Consider the following 21346-nt stretch of genomic DNA (forward strand, 5'->3'; position numbering starts at 1 on the left):
CTATCGAAACGTCAAGGTAATTTTTCAAATTAATTTCTCTACTAATTGGAATTTTCTCTTACAGCTTGAGCCTAAGTGTGTCGCAGGATACTCTCTAGGTGATAGTTCTTGATTACTTTTTGATAAATAATTCGTTCTTATTGCGAAATAGGAGCACTATTTATCAATCTGTAATAAAAGACGTGAGGAAATTCTGTCTTTTTTAAAGACAAAAATTTTTGAGGCGAAATACCCAAAAAGAAGTTTGTAAAAAATGAATCCGCCTCAACAATATAGAACTTATCTACAACACAGATGTATTTGTTATATGAGCAACTATTTCGAAAAGTGAAACTGAATATAGATTTCACAGTTTGTAGAGATCTTAATAGCAGAAAGGCTATACGGCTAGGTTAATCAATGTGAGTATCAGCTACTGATAATTCCTCTAGAAGTCTTAATTCATATCTGGTTTTAAATTGATAAATTCAACCAAAGTCCATATTTACAGTCGATCGTATTAAACATATACAATTTGCATGGTGTCATTTAATGATCAACCGTAGTTTGAAGAGCGCATATTCCTGATAAACATGAACGGTTTTAAAGATCAGCATTGTGTCTGCTAGATATAAACTGTTTTTAGCCCAAGTCAAAACGATTTTGTTGGGTCTTTGGTATCCAGTATCCAGTCAAATCGAATTGGACAGAATGTCGTCCTCCCAATATGTTATTATCTTAAAATACTGAAACAATTTGGATTTTAAGTGCGTGACTCTTTCTATCGCATCCATAACTTTAGTTGTCCTGCGTAATAATTTATTTCGTATTTCATCTCATAGTGCCCATGGATCTCTTCCTGGCTCGTTGAACCATTTTTAAATCATTGACAGTTTCTGGTGTTAATGTTACTGTTTCCGAGCTCTCCGAGACCTTACAGCGTCTTCTTCAATTTCTATTGGTATCTTTTTCGTTCTCTGGCCTCGATAGTGTTTGGCATAAAAGACCTCGACAATTTTCAACGTCTTTGCTCTGTTGCTTGCTGTTTGGCTTCTTTCATTCTACGCAGTGTCCTTATGCTTGTATTCTCTGTTATAACTCTAGTCATCCATTTGTTGTTGCAGTTTATGATGTCAAGTCTTAAGGTTTTGGTTATTCAGCTGCCTTAGCCTCTTTTCATGTTTTAATAGAAAATGTATTTTTGTTGTTTGCTTGCTTCAAGGAACGTTTTCTTTATGTGGTGTTGATTTGTTCCCCAATGTTTCAGTTAAATTTTCGTTTACATGTGTTTAAACCGTTTAGTTTACTTGAATCAATGTGTCTTCAAATTACTAGTATCTTTGCTCTCAGTATTCTGTGGTTGCTTTCTACTTATAGTTTCATGAATATCTTGGTTTTGGAATAAAGTTCTATAACTACTTTATACGTTTTGGATTAAAAATTCTATTCTACCGTCCGGCCTGGTTCGTGTCCACTATTAAAGTTAAAAAAATACAGTTTTAAAGGTGCAAATTTTGAATCGTTGCTTGTTGAATGAATGCGCAACTATCTAAAGAACTGGCGTTCTGGGAGGCAGTATTCGAACAATATTGATAATTATCTCTCAATTCAATCAATAATCTAATTAATAAATAAATAGCTTTCAAACCCTTGGCAAAATGCGTCGATTTAAAATTCAATGCAACCTGATAAAATATGTTTAAGTCTGTTAGTAAAGTGAGCAAATAGCGCTTTTCTAGTCAGTTTATCAAATTTCAGACGAACACCCCTGCAGCTTTCTCGTTCATTCATGTTTGAACAGGCACATGTAACAAGATTCATCCAACCGTATTTGACCAATAATTAGAGTTTACGAGTTATGACAGTCGAATGTGATAAAATTTCATTAATGCATTTGTACGGTGTCCGGGAACGGTAACATTAAAGTCCACGAGGTTTATTAAATTTACTACACGTCGTGCAGTTTGACCATAATTCAAATTCGTTTATATGTGGTGGCTAGTGGGATTTTACACTGTACTGGTTCTCTGCACTTTTTTCGCTTATTTCAATAGTTATTTATTTCTAGCCCGGTAATAAATTCAACAACTTTTCAAATCACCGCAGGTTATAAACGAGAGTATTTATTTACACTCGATTATGGACTATTTGCAAACGTTTGCAAACAATCACCCCAGAAACGAGTTTGTACGTTTTATTCGTACCAGAGCCAAGTACACTTAAACGCTCTTTAAAATCGCATAAATTTCCCTTTTTTCCATCGTGAAAAGCCATGAATATACATCAATCCTTATTTTCAAAGCGAAAAGTCGTAAAAACGCCGATAATGTTTTAAAAATTCAAGTTTTGAAGACGATCCTCGCTTTAATTGTGTTTATATTAAGTAGGGAACGAACGGAAAAAGTTTAGCGGTAATGGGTTTCTGGTTTTTATGAGTTTGACTTTAAAAGGAGCAGATATTGAGTTTTCCGAAGGCGATTTCTTTCTAGAAAACTATTAGAACTTTACATTTGATTGCAAACTTTATTTTACTTATAGATGGAGTTTGAAAAAGACTTAATGAATAACCGACAAAGTATTGATTTATAGTTAGAATGACTTCAATAAGAACTAAAAATAATATTTTCCAAAATGAAAAAGAGCCTACGATTGAAAAGTTTTTTATCATAAAGTGGCGTGCATGTGAAATAATTTTTAAAAAGTAATAATAAATCACAGCAAATAGCAGTCAACCGCATTTATATTTACTCTAAAATTGGGATATTTTCACGTTTCCCACTTTATTTGCAGAAACTCTTGGCAACAAAAAACCTGCCAAGTAAAATCCCGCCCGCATGTTTCGAGAATTGCCTTGCTCATGAGGAATAAAAGAATCGATTTTGAATTAAAAGTTTTGCCGGCAGCAGTAAATACCTAAATCCTGCTGAAATTGTAAAGTCGGTGAAATAAACGTATTTTACAAATAGTTCAGATTTCTCTTCGGGGTCGATTTTCAGAAAACAGATGGCATTCCTAGAATCGGAACCTTATACACTATTGTTTAAATTGATCACGTAATTTACACCGAAACCGAAAAGATAATTAAAGGTATATTATAAAGTATAAATTAAGTATAAATTTCCTGGCATACACCGGGGCCGAACTGAAACAAAAAGAATTCAGCAACTTGGGATGCATAATCGGAAAACAACACCAAAAATATGTCGACCACATTAGTAAAAATTTGCATGATCTTGTAATAACTAATTAGTGTTTATGCCTTACATTTTAACTACTAGATAAGTGTTTCCCATTTAGTTGTATTTTAACTATCTTTGAAAGTTGCTAAAATTTAAATCATCTTTCACATGCTCGATTTTTCTAGTGGTATTTATCTGAAATAGCAATAATGACTACAGGTTTCACAGCGAGCAAATATATTAAAGTGTTAAATTTGTATTAAATTTATATTTCTATCATCATTGAAAACTAATCGCTCTTGCTGACCGTAGCACTTTAGTGAACCAAATAAAAATATTTGAACTACTTGACTAAAACCAATCTATGAACCAATAAAATTATATAATGTTCTAAAAACGAAAACTGTTTAGTTTCACCTTTCAGAAACTAATTTTTACTTTACAGAAATTAAATTTTAAACGACTCTTTTAATTCATCTTCGATAAATTTTATATTATGCGCTGTACATTTTTTTATAATTGCTTATTGTGTTGCCCGTTTAACACTATATTTGGTTATTGGCTTCCAATTCAAAACATGCTTTATTTTGGGAAGCAACGTTCAAACCATACAGCAGCTTTACACAGAATATGAAATAAAGCAATGCAAAAATATACAACGAGATTTCATTTTCCACAACTTCGACTAACATTATAATCACCCCATTCAACCCTCAATGACGTCTATCCCACCGGCATTAGAATGTTTACATTTGAACAAAGAGAAATATTCAGACGTTCCTGAATTACCTACAACCGTCTTTTGGATTTTCAGCAACGGTTTCTTTTAATTAAACTCCTCAACTGGTTTGCATAAATCATTAGGAAACGTTAGTTTCGGTGCTGTATTATAACCGGGCTCATGAATTTTTATGAAATTTTCCTATTGACTGTTTCATACAGTTCGCATTCAGGTTAATGAAATCTTCTTAATTACCTTAAGCCGTTGATTAAAACACTTTCTATAGTGTCTGTTTAGTAACGTAAATGTACTTTTATAATTCCATCAGTTTCCCAAAAAGAGTATATTACAGATATTTCGGCAACCATGAATGTGCTACTTACTTAAAAGTGTACTCAGTTTTTTTGCATTTTAGTGAAGTAATTTTTGTAACTTTCATGCTCATAAAACGATCGAAACGAAAGTGGGACAGGTCAGATTTCTCAACCCTGCCTTAGAAGGAGAGCAATCCGCAAACTTATCATCGCCAAAATTCTTGTACACCTGCAATAATTACTTTTATTGCGAGCCCATTTCTCCTTCTRGCRCAAGCAGATTTGAGTCTTCTTTGTTCAACTCATAATATTGAACATGAAAAATAGCATATGTATGCGTATGCTTGTGTTTATGGTTTCACGTATTTTCAGCCAGTTGTATAAAGCTGTAAAGCTGTCCTAGATCACATCATCCGGAAATTGCTAAAATTGAGTAAGTTAAATCCACTTAGAACAGGATATTTCCCAGCATTGAAAGATGAAGTTCGCCGGCCCAAGACCGTTGTGGAAATCAGTTGAAGCATGAGGATTACAAGGATATAAATCCGACTAGCGTAATTCGAACTGGAGGATAGTATTATGGAGTTCCAATATCTGTCCGTAATCCCTACAAACGATCTTGAAACTTTCTATTCCAAAGAGGATTAAAAATGTTGACGGTTTCATAACTTTCAGATCAAACTGATTAAACATATCGTATTATATTATATAGCCGTTAGCCAGATACAGCTAAATATATTTTATTATAAAATCAATTGCGTCGTGTCTCAAATTGCGTTAAAAATCCGAATTTCTTAGCGATCAATTTCAACATCAACTAAATCTAACTACAACTCGGTAAATACTCTAATACTATTCAGAAAATTAGTCAAGTAACGTTTATAAATGTGGGCACTTTAAAGTAAAATTGACGTAATCGTACACTTCTTTTAAATTAAATTCTTATTAACGTTTTGAAAACACAAATTCAGATAATTTTCTCATAAAAAATGTTACACTCGTGTTACAATTGTGGCATTCCAACTTATTTAAAAAGATAAAATGGAATTTCCGATTTTTGGGCAATTCAATACAGTGGAAGACTCAATAAATTGTGAAACTTTTCAAATTGATACATCGGAAGTGTGTGTAAAGAAAAACAAAAATTGAAAAATCGAGAGAATCGCAAATATCACGAGTTATCTAAAGACGTGCTTAGTTTTAATGCTTCGATAGAGAAGGATGGCACAGAATAGAGCATTTTATTGGCTATGGGCATATAACTTTATAAAATATTTTCATCTTCCGCTTACAAGAAAAAATATTCTTGAAATTATATACAGAGCAAACGAGTACAAAATAATACAAGTATTTACAATTTCATTGATTACTACATTAAAGCCAATACAAGACATTGAAAGCTTCAATAAATTGGAAAACTTTCCAAAACGATACGCCGAGATCGAAGGGAAAGCAAAAATTGTACAATCGAATGAATCAAATGAATGAATGAAATATTACGAATTATCTAAATTCGCGCTTACTTTTAATGCTTAGATATAAAAAAATGGCACTGAATAGAATATTTTATTGGCACCTTTAAAAAATAATTTTTGGATAATTATTTTCAAGGCAAACAAAGATAAACATAATGAAATAACTTCGCTCTAAGAAACGTTATTTTTCTTTGAATTATTCCATCAACTGCGAAACGGTTCAACCTCACCTATCAGGTCATAAATGTGACTCGTGTTATCTGAAGAAATATTAAAAGCATCCTTTGTTTTTGTTACTACAATAGTAAAGTGAATTTAAATTCCTGGGGACGTCTTTAATTTAAGTTCTTTAATGTGGTTATAAAGTGCGTTACAAATTTGAGATTTTAAATTGAAAGCGGAGCGGTTTAGTGCAATAGAGGTTTTCGCTGTCCATTAAACTGTGTCAGCGATTGATAACATTTATTTCGGCTATTCGTTTTAACTTCGTTATAAACTGATAAACTAAAATATTTTTTCCAATGGATATATTCTGGCTTTAAGATAAATTCACATGTTAGAAAAATGTGGCAAAAATAAACTCAATGAACAAACGTCTAGTAAAAGTCTCTTTTACTTGAAGATTGTTTCCTTTTAAAGCGTTTTGATAAAATACAGTATCAGAACATTAACGCATAAATACAAACCACTAATAACTTTATAATCAAACTAAAACCAAGTGGTTTAAACTCAGCATCTCATATTTCATGCAATTTTCGAGTCGTAACTGTTAACCCCCCAACAAGCGCGTTCTCGTTTCCTTGATTTCAAATCTCGGTGAAAACCTCACCATTCGCGGAAAAGTTATTGTTACAGTCGTAGTTTCATTATCTTCGCCCCGGTGCTCAAGGCATTATCTTAACTACCACTTGCTTTAATTTGTTACGGCCAGTGAAACACATACTCAAATTCGTATATTAGTGGCTTATCTGACGGTTTTGCGGACTAGCTACAAAAAGTACAGATTGCAGGCAGGTGCCGTAATTTTGCTAGGACGATGCAAATTTCCGCTTTGCTCTACTAGAAAGAACATCCCACCGTGGTTTTTTGACCGCTATGTTTTACTACTCACTTTATTATTTGGTTTATCTTGTGGCTGTAAAGGGTGAGTTGGATGAGAATGTCTATTTTCATTTCCTGCAGCTCTAAAGTTTACTACAAAGGGTATTGAAAAGCAGTCGGAATTAAAGGAGCAAGATAATGTAATAATAGCAAATATTAATGCAAAATGTAACATCACCACATAAGCGGAGAAAAATAATAGATTATTGCAAATAGTTTTCTGTTTTCCTTTAAAGAAATACAGCGGTTGCCGCGGAATGTATTAATTAAAACATATCCTCAACCATCCTTACTAGAAATATTTACTTAAATCAGGTACAGAGTCTGGAAATTCGAATAAAATTCTCAATTCAGTAGAAATAAAATATTTCGAAATCACCGTGCTTGCAAAAAAAATTATTCAGATTTCAATTTTAAGGCCAGTTGTTAAGACAACAAATTGAAGGTTGAAGACAGCAAAGACCCAAATGAATATAATGTTTCCCAATTATGGGTTTGAATGAATTTTAAAATCTGATGATGGCGCTGTTGGCTAGCCGAAACTTAACAAAATAAACGATATACAAAAAAAATATTTCACACTGTGCCTGGATCCCAGGAAAAAAAATTAATATAATAACAATTACACGCAGTCAGGAAAATAAATAAAAAGTTTGTATGAAAGTATTATCAAAAATATTTAAACTTGCGGCCTATAACTCTAAATCTGAAAAATTGAAAACAATCAACCAGTCGCTAAAACAAAACTTTTCGATAGCCAACCACAAGAACTGTGCTTCACTATTTAAGTTTTACCACAAATTCTTAAAGAAACGCAAATACACATCAAGTTTTAAGACTTTTCAATCGCCATTCATTCTTAGAACTTATCTTGTACCATCTAGGTTTTATCGGAAAATCCTGACCTCTAATACGATAGAAGCAGAAAAATGCGAAATTGACCCAAACTGATCCAACAGTTTCTGGTAATTTGTCACTTAATGCTCAGTTCATTGGTAAAGTCACGTAACTCTCACCAAACAATAGCTATTGCAGGAAGAAACGCCTTAAAATATTCTTAAAAAATAATAGAAAGTGATTTCCAGCAAATCTTAAGATTTTGTTTCGGGTTTCGTGTATGATTTGAACTTCGTCTTTCAAAACTGTCTCATTCAAAACTTTGTGTATGTGTACTTCACCTAATTTCTTGAAACGATTTCAACAATTTTGCTTTTCTCTTTCGCGCACTTTATCGTTATTGCTTTTAGGATATTTTCTGACTCTCAATCAAATTCAATGTTGGAATCTTGAATTATCGCCTATCTTTTCAGGTTATACTTTATATGAAATATGCTGTTAAGCAAAAATGCAACAAAAATTTGATTTTTTTTGCCGTTATTAGCTTACATGCTGATCGCTTTTACCTTCCTTCTGATCTCTCTAGTGTCCCCAAATTTCGACTTTAAACCGGAAACTAGTTTTGTTAAATCAGGTTGTAATATTGGATAATTTTGCTTAAATTTGGATTTTCTGTTCTAAACTTATAAACCTATTAACTAAACGAAGACCGCGAAGCAACATTCAAAACTTGAAGTTTGCCAGAAACTTCATAAAAATATAAAAATTGTGAAAGTGGCTCCTTCTATGGGCAAATCATGAGTTTCCAAATCTAGCAAAAGTTCAATATAATATTAAATTTTATATTTTCAAATTTCTTTATGTTTCTGTAGTAGCAGAACATGGAAATTGGACTTGGATATTCATTCATTGGCATTGAAAAATTTAAATTACAATTTCCGTAATCTGGTCCAAAGTAAATCTATTATCAAATTTATGCATTTACACTTGAAGCTCTATGTAATATTTTTTATTATTTCGAATATTTGATTGCAGCTCTCAAAATCACAATTAACTAAAGTTTTAACTTACTGAACTTCCTTGAACTTACAACAAAACTATATTGAACTTTTCATCTCTTTTTACATTTATACTTAAGTTGTATTATCTTTGCGTTTTAACTTTGTTTGCATGCTTTCATTATTGCTCTTAGCTTGGTATAGTTCTTGCGACTTCTAGTTTTACAATTCCTTATTCATTATAAAAAAATCACACATCTGTTTTAAAAGTTTGGTATTCGGACTTGAAGCTCAATGAAATATTGTTTTAATTTGAATATTTCATTGTGACTTTCAAAATCAGAATGAAGTTCCTACATATTCAACTTTACAAGTGAGTTTTGCATTCTTTTGCTATTATTATATTTTATTATCTTTGAATTTAAACTCTTCTGCAACCCTACATTATTACTCTCATCCTGGTAGTGTTCTTACAACGTCTACTTTTAAATTTTCTGGTTCAATACAAAAAAATTGTTGTTATCCTTGCATTTTAGCTTCTTCTGTACCATTCTCTTAATCTTGGATCTTGCGACTTCTAGTGTTTTATTTTCTAATTCATTACAAGAAATTGTATGTTTGCATTGTCTGTTCGTTATTGGCTCGTTTGATTCTGTTCAAGAATCCCCAAATTAATTTCGCATAATTAAATTAAATAGTGATCCACTTTGCCCAGCTACTACTCAATTATAGCTTCTTCAATTTTATTTTCTACCCATTAGATTAAACGGACTGTACAAAAGTAAGCTAACGAGTACTCATGTTCTTTGCCGACAGGGACAATGAAGGAACAGGAAAATTTTCAGGATTACCCTGTGACATAGTCGAGGAGTTTTCCTCTAACGAACCCACTATAAAGGACTCGGCGCTGTCAGGAATAAGTCCTCTTAATTTCCTTTCTTAAACTGAAGAATATTTGCCCCCGCGATAAAGTCGTTTCATCTAGCTAATCAGAAGTAGAGATGTATAAGGGTTTAGAGCCTTAAATAAACCAGCTAGGCATAGAACTGCCAAGTTTCAGATACCAGAATTAGCTGCATTAAATTTAAATGGTGCACAGTAGCAATTTAAAATTTAGCCAAAGCGAATGTAGCTAAATTTTTACGCTCAGGAAGCTCCATTATTTAGAGAAATGTTCATCATTGTCTCTACCTGTCCGCTATCCCCAGACTACATCCATTTAAAATACAAAGCATATCTCGCAAGTCTTTGTCTATGTGCTGCTTTGAAGTCCACAGGAGACATTCCTATCCTCATAATTCCTGATATCTGGGCCTGTTAATGCAGCCGTCGAACGGCAAAGCTGTGTGGTCAGCTTTTCAATAGATCGTCTGGGCTCGACCATATTTTGCCTGTTTACGAATCAGCGCCCTATTCTAGGAAATAATTTGAGTGGTTTCTTCTTTCAAAATGAACATTTCAAAGCACATCTTCTGTATAATCATCATAGTAAAGTGGATGTGAATGGGGAAGCAGACAGATACAGAAAATGGAATTGAAAAATATTTCGTTAGCAAACTAGAGATAAAACGTTGTTAAAAATCCTGCCATTAGATATAAGGCAAAAGTAAATAAAGTCGAGAAATAATGAATCAGTGTAATGGACAAAAAATGGTTGAAACACAATTCTATATTTTATAAGGAAACTTAAAAAATCCAGCTGTTTGTGCATTTAAGAGAAATTTGTAATGTTACGAATGCTCAACGCCAAGATCTTGCATTAAAACATGTATTAAGAATATTAAATATACATTCTACGCAAACGTTTGTATCTAAATTCAAATGTTACCCTGTTTCACATTATGCATCTCGGCACAAATAGCAACATTCCCATATACCAAAATTATCTCTTTACACGCGCATTTGCAACACCTGCAGGCGATGTTCTTTATGTTTCGGAAGTTGTAGCATTCGTACTTAGGAAAAGTATTGTGTTCAATAATTTACTCTTATGTTCCTTTTGGGACAAATTCCGAAAACATTCTCTTTTGCCATTTGATAGAACGAACGTACCTCCGGAAAATTCGTATCCTCGAAGGTGAACTTTACAGAAAAAGTCTTTAGAGATTTTCAAATAGAAACGACATAATAAATATTGTTTGTATGTGCTGATATAGAACAAGTTTTATATAAAAAAGCGAGTGTTTCATGTTGATCTATAAGCCAATTATAGTTGCAATTGATTCAGTTTTTTTTCCGGATTTACAGATCCAAAACAATTATTTATTCAAATTGAAATTTCTTACTTGTCAGACAAGATCTAACAAGGTCTATAAAGCATCAGAGACACATTGCAAAAACGTACAAGATAAAACATACGGAATAGTTTATCAATTGGAGTGTTAGAAGAAATATATAAGTTCTTAAAGCTTAATTTTAATCTGCAATGCCTCATTTTCTAAGTTGTAAGATATGGAAGATACGTCTACCATTAAAAGCAAATGTATAAAGATATGTATAACTGCAGTTCTTCGAATTCTGTGTAATCTTTACAAAGTTCAAGTTTCAAAGTCTCAAATGAATAAAATGAGCAAGTCGACTTAATTTTATATATATGAAAAAAAATTAAAAACAATTCTCCTAAGAGTACTTAATAGAACCAACTTGAAGTTTAGTACTTGGATTCTTAATAACGTAGTTTATTCTGGTTTAAAATCGAAGGGAAAATACACCTAAAAATAATGTGAACGTTATATAAGAGAAATATTGCAGCTCATTTAAAGTCACATGCGATAACATTTTATATCTGCATCATACGGAACTCACCAAAACCAAGAATAATTTAATTATAAACAGTCTTAAAACAAGAAGTGGTGAAAACGTCCTTTTAACCAGGCGTATACTAACAATATGGATCCGTAAAAAACAAAAAAATAAAGTCGCATAGAATCAACTGTGCAAAGCAGTAACGAGATGAGTAACAGAATGAAGATGCTTTGAAAGACCAGCTACTAGAGAATACCTTAAAAAGTTATCATAAATCATGAGTTAAAATACACAATATTTTTCAGGACTAACTAACACCTCACAAATTCGAATTACCGAATATATTTTAATGCGTTTCGCGTGATTTCAAACGTCTTTACCAATTGGATTTACAAACAACAAAGCAAAGTGTCAACGCAGATTAGCTGAAATGCCCGCAAAACCTCACCGTCTCAATATAAGGCATTAATCAAATTCCGTTTTGCAAAACGTATTTATATGCGTAAGCAAACTTCTAATCCGATTTTCACAATACATACTGACTTGATATCAACATTGCCTTCCATAACCAACTTGAGGGCGGCATAATCCCCAAAATTTTGTTAGTTTTGCAACAAAACACAATCGCTTACGCCTAGGATTAGTGAGGGGTTTGTTTAAAAATGATTGCTCCTTTTCGAACGCTGAATGGAATAAAGGACTGCCATTAAACGTGTATCCCTCTTGTGTATTATTGCACCCTGTAGTATGCATAATCCTTTATTGCAACCCTAGAGATGAGGGTTAAGTCGATTTTATGGTTTCGTCGAGGAGATAGAAAAAATAAACGGAATTTAATGAATTTTAACGATGTTGCAGTAAGCAATTTCCACAGCAGGTTGCAATTTTCTCATGGGTTTCCGGAAGAAATACAACTTTTTATTAACAGCTCGGTTGTTAAATATGCATAAACCAATTGCAATTTCCAGTTCGTAAATGGTTTGTTTGTCAGCGTTTTTTATTCAGCAAATACCCCAAGAGATCAATCAGAAGAAAATACTGAACAATAGGTATAATGCAGAAACTTTGAAAATAAGTGATAAATAGAGCAGAACTTTAATTGTAGTGGCTTCAAGTTTACATTGTTGGGTTTATTAAAAGCGGCCCTTTTCGTGCTTAAGTGGTAATTGTTTTGATTTTCCAGACCAATTTATTCGCAGTCGTAAATAATAAAAACTTCAAGCCATAATGGGAGTAAATTTAGCGTCGGGAATAAAAGAAAAACTATCCAAAGCGTATAATTTAAAATGAACCAGGCAAATAACTTCCGTCAGAAGCAGGTTTCAATTGCAATGTTTGCCATTTTATAAAACATTACAATCCAAGTTTTATCGATTGAAAAATCAAATAAAATGCGAGTAACTGAAAGTTGCTTCGACAAAACTGCAAAAATGAAAGCACGATATGGTAATCTATCATATCCATTCCGTTAGACATCTTTACTTTTCAACTCCAACTGATTAATTTTCACTAAAATAAACATAGCCTGAGTCATTAGTTTCGAGCAGACAACATTGCCTCGACTAACATCAATTTCACATAGTGAAACTTCCGAACGCGTCACCAGATAGAGAGTTGTCTAAATTACTCTAATTGTCCAAATAGACACATTAAGATGCTGCAAACTTCCAAACTAAACCTAATTAAAACAGAGTCAATACTAATTTCCACCTCATTACGAACCTTCTCTCAAACAACTGCCATTAGAGGCAAAACTTCAACCACTTATATATCTCACTTTTGAACTAGCAAATAAACCACCTTAGTTCGGCCTAGGGCGCCACAACTTCTCAACAGAGACGTCTGCATGTTCAAAATCTAACATTACGCAACAAACCTTTGTTTTATTATTATAATTAAATAAACTTTTTTAAAGTTTGTGTGTGTCGTAGATTAACAAATTATGCTCGACAAGTCTTGACAATTTTGCTTCTACAAACTATTAGAGCTTCAGTTGAGCTTCATAGTGTCGTATCAAAAATTTTAGAAGGAAATGAAGCATTTTTCAAAAGCTTTAATTTTTCAGACTAATTAAAAAATCAAATGTCTGTCATAGAGTGTCAGATTATGAAAAGCGGTTTTTGTTCAATTTTCTTAGTTTAATCGTTTCTAATTTGGAGCTCTCTAGGTCATATCATATTTTTAATTACGAATTTATTTTAAAATAAAACGCGAAATACCGCTGTAGAAGATCGGAAAAAAATGTGGGTCAAATAATTAAGAAAAATTAAATGTTTCAATGAACAAATTATAATAAACCTAACAAACGTTTTGTATTTTAACAGTGAATCTGGCACAGAAAATCTCAAAAAAACAAATGGCAAAATTCACCTTTGATCCAATCCTGGCCATTTACCACAGATGTTAGCGAAAGTCGAAACTTTCCCAGTTCTCATTTCCGTACCTTATACTAATTACGTGTGAACACACTGTTTGTGTTAATGTTCAGGTGCTTTAAAGTTAGCGGCGAAAGTTCTCGGAAAGCAAAAAGTGAAGTTGGCAGTCAGCTGGAGAGATAAAGATCATCGGAACTTGGAACGTGCTCAAGTGTTGATTTACTATTTTTCGCGAGTGGCAAATTGAGATCTAATGCTGATTGTTTAGAAAGTTTAATTTGAATTGATTGTACAACATTGAGAGAGTCTTTAACAAACGAAGTGAATTCTGAAGTGCGTTTTTCTTAATGTCCCTACGCGAAACGTTCATTTTAGGAATCTGGAAAACTGTTTTAAAGACATCGCTTCATTCAAACACAGTACCGAATCGTCCTTTAATACTTTAACTCTATCTTATCAAAATCAAATAATTTTAACAAGAGATTAAAAACTCCGCTATTCTCGTAATTGGCAAAATATAAAACTTCCTATCCAATCAACAATGCGTCAAGCACCTATTTCAAACATTGTTGAGTAAAAAGCTAAGAAAATCGATCGCTAATTTACAAAAAAAAATACGGTTGAAAACGCCATACAATATTTTAGGGTGGATTACGTACACCCGGACATATACGGACACGTTGTACTAGAGCTTCCAATAAAACTAAATAACATATTTAATCAACAGAACATCTTTTTATAAGATCAATAAAAAGAATACAGCCTCTAACATGTTTGGAAAATCCATCGAACCAATTGTTTACATCTACATAAGAGAAAAGAAATGTGAGCCTGAGATAAAACATTACCAGCAGATCCAGCAAAATTTAAGCTCGCTAATAAACATCTTCATTTACGGAAATATATTCGTAATAAATTAAAGCATGCAAATAATGCTTGAACTCTAAATGCCATAATTTCGACGGACGACAAAAACGATTAACAGCTGAGTTTTAATTATTAATTTAATAATGGGTCTTAAACATTACCTAGAACAGCGTTAAAAATGAATTTTTAGCTCTCTCAAATGACAAAAGTTGAAATCGAATAATTGCGTAATAATAGTTCGAATGTATATTGTAAGGACATTAAAAAAATTGCTTGAACTACAGTTTTACTAATTGAACTTTACAGGCCACGATCAACTACAAATAGCTAGAAAAATTATGAAAATTACTCTATCATTAAAAAGTTTTCATTTTTAAATTGTCCGGTGCGTACTTTTTAACTCCGTTTAACGTTTTTTAGTAGTAAATAGTTAATTTGTTAATCAATTCAAAAATATACATCCGTCAATATTTGAAAATATTGATCACGCAGAACCTGATGTAAATTTCGTTAAAATTCCATAATAAATCAGATCAAAAACAACCGGCATTATAAAGAAACAAATTCAAAAAAGTAAGTTAATTAAAATTGTTATAATAAATAGTGGATATTGAAATTTTCAGACCAGCTAACCCAACATGATGGTTTGAATTGGTGAATTCCAATCATCCAAATCATACTTAAGATAAATATAATCGAAGGTACATTTTTTCATAAAAATATTGCATTTTTTGTTAACAATATTCAAGGGAATGCATCTTACCTGAATATTTTAACGAAATTTATTTTCTTTCGGTCAATTTAACATTAATTAGCAAGTGTGACAAAAACACAGAAATACAATTTTTAGTTAGCTTGAAGTATAAACTGAAAAAATAGTGTTTGACATTGCTAAAATTAATCGCCGCAATTTAATAAAATCAAATGTTTTCCAAATCTAAATCCAGAATTCATACAAAAATTTATATTTTTTATGGCAAAAAAATCGATATAACAACCGGAGTAATGTATTCTCTTGTTCAAATTGACAACATTTTCAACCACATTAAAAAAATTACTTTGCTTAACTTATTCGATCAAAATTATATTTGTTGATCATTGAACATTGTTCAGTTTTGCGACATTAAACAAAAGTATCTTTCCAGAGTACCAACTTTCAAGGTATGCAAAAATAGCTTTCCAGTGACTTTTTCATAAAGGTCTGGCGAACTCAAATAGCAGAATTTGTTTGACCAACACTATTTCAAGGGGCCGTCATTATACCATGTACTTTAAAAGCTATTGAACAAAAACCACTTTTTACAGGCTTATATACAAATTCTCATGTTATTTTAGTCCCTGTGTATGAATCCGAAAGCTTATGGTGATTTTCTGGGGTCCCACTAAATTGAAGCCATTTGAGGTATTTTAACGCACTCAAAGATTCACTGATCACAAATGATTCTTATCGAAAAAGTACTTTCGGTGTACTTTTCAATGACACGAGTAACGAAGGAAGAGCGTAAAAACTAATGAAAAACCTTCTTCCCTTTTGCAGAGTGAGATCAAAGACAAAAGTGGAAATAAAAGAGAAAACTATTTATCTACCTGACTGAATAATTAGATAACGTGAAGTTACTAAAAATGTCTTGTAAAAAAGAGAAACTCCACAAAAACCCGAAAAAGACTTGTGAATGATATTTTGCCTGAGGTACGCAAAATTCAAAATATTTCCATCAAAAACTCTTTAAGTGTTGAGCTTTGAAACATTTATTAAATACGCTAAGAAAAGAAACATTATTGCTGGAATCTGAACCGAAAAACGGGAAAAGTCCACGCTTTACAAATGAAATTGTACGAGAGCTCCCTCTTTAGGCGACTAAGAAAAAATCGACATCTCAACATTATACCAAGCCCAATTATTCAAAAGCAGAAATAATAAAAGGTATTGGTATTCTCTTGAATAAAGTCGTGTCAGTAAATATAATTCAGATTTAAAATAGTACACAGATCACGTTATTGAATATGGACTGAAAACGTAATTGATTCATGAAAAAAATTGAGATTTGGGCTAATGGTACATTTTATTATATATAATTTTCTTGCCGTTTCACATTGACTTTCCGAAATTCGTAAATATTTCAATATAATTGGACTTCACTATTACAATATCCAAATAGTCCAGAGTTGTTCAAGTGAATTAAGGAGAAAGCAAAAAAATCGAACTCAATTAACAACAGCCCTTTGAATAAATAATAAATTACGCGGAACATTTTTCCGTTACGTCATTTAGTCGTTGCCCGATTGATATGTAAATTTTTTATGTGGAGCTATTCAAAAGTTGCGTGTTTTATATAGAAAATTCGAGGTCTGTCGCGGCATATCGTAAATAACTGAATACCGCGTCACTCAAAGGTATTGTTGAATAACACGTAGTACAGTAAACCATGGGAAATTTATTTTTCTATTAATTATTTGCCGACGATGGCACGGAAGTATTGAAAACAAAAATTGCTTGTTGCTCGGATTTGAAAAAAATGAGTCTTGTCAGGGAATAATTACTATAATGCGCATCGATTTACGAGTCAGTCTTACATGAAAATGAAAATGTCCTCAAATAACGGTATTTTGCCTTTTGATATTGTTCTATAAGAAACTGCTTTATTAAATATTTAGTAATTACAAGTAGTAAACACATAATTGAGATAGAAAGAACTACAACATGTTTTAAATAGAATTTGATCCCCAATAAAATGTACTCCAAAATTAAAGTTATTTAAATAGCATGGAAAAACTTCTATTCAATTTGGGAAAAATATGAATGTGCAAATCACTGTTAAGTTTCCATAATAGTCTAATATTGCGTGTTAAAATGCTATAAAAAATCACCACCACTATCAGGGGTCTTTTCATTCCATGCAATTAACATTTGTAGATACATATCGTGCCATGTTTAATCTTTGTAGTTTGTTTCTGGCAGGGCGTACATGGTGTTAAAATGAGTTTAGCAATCACTTATAATTATCATGGACTGTTTACGAGATATTTCTATTGTGGAAAAGATTTGTCATTTTTAGAGAAATGTTAATTATCCACCATGATCTGCACATTGTCGTAAGACGAACTGATGTCAGATTTAAATTCATTCTTCTCGCAGGAAAAATAGAGTCATCTTAAATAGAGTGATTCTGCTCAGAGGAAAGACATAGGTTAAATAATATTTGTAAAACAAGTGAAGATTTATAATTTAAAACTTTGAAAGAAGACCAGACAAATATCAGCATTTTGCTAAAAAGCAGTAAATCTTTGATCCGCAAAATTAGGAAATTCAATATTGATCAGCAAACTTTTGCGAGGCTCTTAAGTTCAAAGTTCAGGATAGGAAAATTTAGTAATTTTTTAAAGGAAAACAACAAACACTAATATTTTGCGCCATTTTGGAAATCAAATAACTCAACGACGAAACCTCAAAGTAAAAAAATTCTCAGAAAGACGCCCTTGTCAAATGGTCCGAAGATCACGCTGTCAAAATATTTTAACGTATGCCCTGTATATTTTGTTAATTCGTTTATAAGATGCAGGACAAAACTGGAAAAGTATTGATTTCAATTTAATTTTTTAGCGGTTTTATTACTGCAAATACTTTGAAATAATACAATCCATTTCTTAAAGATTTTGCCATTGAAACCAGTAGTAAGTTTTTACTAAGTAATTAAAATGAAATGTCCAACTAAAAAAATATATTCTGCTCTTACTTGCAATCAAATAACACTTACCAAACATCAAACAGTGTTTGTTTAGGCAAGTTACAAATGATTGTCAACTATTTTTGAAGCGCAGTAAAGTTTTTTAAAATTATAATTTCCTTATTGTTCATCCTAAAGTCCACTGGCTGCAATACATGTTTGTCATGTATTATCGTTTTTACTAAATGACTGTTATATTGGAAAAACAATTGTTGTTTTGGGGGCTATAGTAAAGCATTCTGCAGCATTTTCTTCATTCGAAAGTAAGTTATTTCGGAACATTTTCAATAAATTCAATATAACAGTACAAGTGAAAACATATCTTTTTGCACCTAGCTCACACCAAATTGACTGTAAAAAACTGTTGTCTATCACTTTAAAAATGTCAATTTACGACAATATTAGAGATCTAATTGGATATAGTTCCAAAAATCAGTCAATACTTCAATGTGAAATAACTGGAAAATCGTAAGATATCGACTTGAGCTAAACACACACTTTTCGTTGAGCAAATATGGGAGAACCAAATTCCAAAGCTTTTGAGATCCAAAAAGTGTGTGATGTTTTAAATGGCTCTGATTTTTGCAGCTAGCGCATTTTTGGTACTACAAACCCAAACTAACCCAAACCAAGTAATTTAGAAATTAATTTTCGAAATTTAGATTCCTCGATCTAGACAATTCCCAAACACAAAAGTTTGAGAGAGAAGAATCTATTAAAAAACGAAAATTGTATTTAACCTTTGACACCCTCGATACCTCGAAAGCTATTATCTTTCGGATCAGACAGTTTGGACTAAAATCTAATTAACACTGTCACTGATTTTTTTTTTATATTAATTGAGGGCCGTCCTATAAATTTTTCTACCTGTGTGACTGGTGCTCTACAAATGTGCTTATCTATTAAACATTTATATACAATTTTTAGTTATTTACAGTGATAAAAGAGCTAAGAAACAAAGTTGAAATCAACAATTTTTCAGTATTATCCTGTATTTTACCCTGTATTTTATTTTAGCAAATTAACAAAGAAACCTTTTTGAAGTGCAGTTTTTCTGTTCTCGAATTTGAGCTCAGAACACCCGTAATTTGGTTACTACTACGGTTTCCGAAATAGCCCATGAAAGCGATACTGTCTTTGTGCTCTTTCGGCAACTTTATTCTTATGTCATATAAAAACGTGAAAATAGATATAAATGACAAAATAACGGGTGGAAATAACACTTTAACCGGAATAAGTTCACTAAAGTCTTCGATCTTCATATATTCTCAAATTAAATGCTTTCCATAGTGCAAGTCTTTCCAAGTTACGACTTTTGCAGAATTCTTTAGAAAGCACCGAAAATAAGAGAATTTCAGGGCGTTCTGCAAATCTGCCGACAAAATAGTCTACTCTTTGTAAATTAACAGTACCGTGATACATCACTCTAAACTACTTATCATAAATTCCAGATAAAATCGTTCCAGCGGCTTAGATAAAGTCCAATACAAATCACGACAAAGAAAGTTTGGACTCACATATTTTGTGCAATTATCTTGTGACTTACCTTCTTGTTGTCCCGGAACTTCAGCCATCCTGAAATGACGGTCTGATCCGGAGTCCCAGGAATCTCCGTTGCCAAGTCCCTGTCGTCAAATTCCCCATCAGAATCCGATAAAATTTCAATATTATGACTTCTAATGCTTCTAGCCGGACTACTACAGCACGATTCAGTCAGTCTTCTTGTTGGAAGCGGCGAATTGTAAGCGCTTTCGCACATGTTGATGTCTGAAAACAAACGTTGTTTATATTAAGCAGCAACATAAACCGGTTTTCCATTAATTGGAATGCGCTCGGTCTACTATAGAGAATAAATCGTTTCTTACTGCCTACCGATCAGTTAAAAGAAAAATAACATTTTCCCAGCAATTTTTATTGCGATAAAAATGAATAATTGTATTTTAAATAGTCATTTTTGCAAACGGCATTACAAACATATTTTCTGTCGTTCAACTGCACCTAGATGGTTGAACAGAAATGAACCTCGTTAGATCTAGCACTAAATACGTCAACTTATTGAAAAAGAAGCATCAGATTGACTATCGTAATTCTGCAAAATATTTCTTTTCAGTTTAGAGTTTTACGAGTTTATCTGAAAGCCATAGATAAATCTATTGTTTTTCGAAGCAGGAACAAGGTGGCTGCCACGTCAAGTATCTAGAACAAGGGGTAGAACAGGAGCGTTAATATTATTACACAATGCCCTGCGGTTATAAAATGTAAGATAAAGCAGAGACGGGGTAAATTTTCAATGCTTTAGGTTAAGGAGCGCTTGTAGCTGATTGGCGTATAGGGAAGAAACATAATTTTATTCCTTGATTGTAACCTTGGGAAAAATAAATGTGTGGCACCCACAAGATTTTCCGTATCATCGCAATTTAAAATACGTTTTTCGCATACTTGAAAAAAAATGTCATTAGGATACATGGTCCTATTAAAGCGGGCTACGTACTATATTAGGACAGCTACGAATTTTTGGTATCGGGAAAAAATGTATTATTCATATCGGCCAATGAAAATCTATCTAAAATAATTATGAGTTTCTAAAATAATAGCTGGGGGTACAATTACTATACATATCTAAAAACCTCACTAATCTCATAAAAATGCCAATTAACATATTATTATAATCATGCAATTAAAAATCTTATTGTTTCTTTTTTGTTATTAGACTCGAAATTAATTAATTGCGTTAGCGTAATTAATGTTTTTTTCGTCTGGTAGAGCACTTCACACTACAATAAAAAGCAAATTTACATTTTTATTACTGTGATTTAAAAGATTAATCATAGCTACATTCTAACGCAAGCTGATTGCAATTAACTGATTTATAATTATAAAATGATGATAATTAACCAAATAATGTTTGTCGAACATGAAATTATGTTTTATGTGGAATAATTGAAGTAAGTAAGTGGACAATTTTTTGCTCAACTTTTGCAGAATTGGGAAAAGATGTAAGCGAAAAACCTTTTGAATATTTGTTAAAAA

The 21346-nt window shown here is 32.2% G+C and overlaps 1 protein-coding gene across 1 annotated transcript in view; it reads right to left on the reverse strand.

The window, feature by feature from the left end:
* Positions 1 to 20083, reverse strand: part of LOC109546531 — a 414797-nt gene extending 394714 nt beyond the window's left edge. Inside the window, exon 1 of the mRNA XM_048664191.1 lies at positions 19863 to 20083. Coding sequence (XP_048520148.1) covers positions 19863 to 20075 — 213 coding nt within the window. The 5' untranslated portion in view covers positions 20076 to 20083. The remainder of the gene's footprint in view (positions 1 to 19862) is intronic.
* Between the last annotated feature and the right edge of the window lie 1263 nt (positions 20084 to 21346).

Source organism: Dendroctonus ponderosae, unplaced genomic scaffold (assembly GCF_020466585.1).
Source record: "Dendroctonus ponderosae isolate FM_Combo_2020 unplaced genomic scaffold, Dpon_F_20191213v2 Dpon_F_20191213_2, whole genome shotgun sequence".
Taxonomy (NCBI): Eukaryota; Metazoa; Arthropoda; class Insecta; order Coleoptera; family Curculionidae; genus Dendroctonus; species Dendroctonus ponderosae.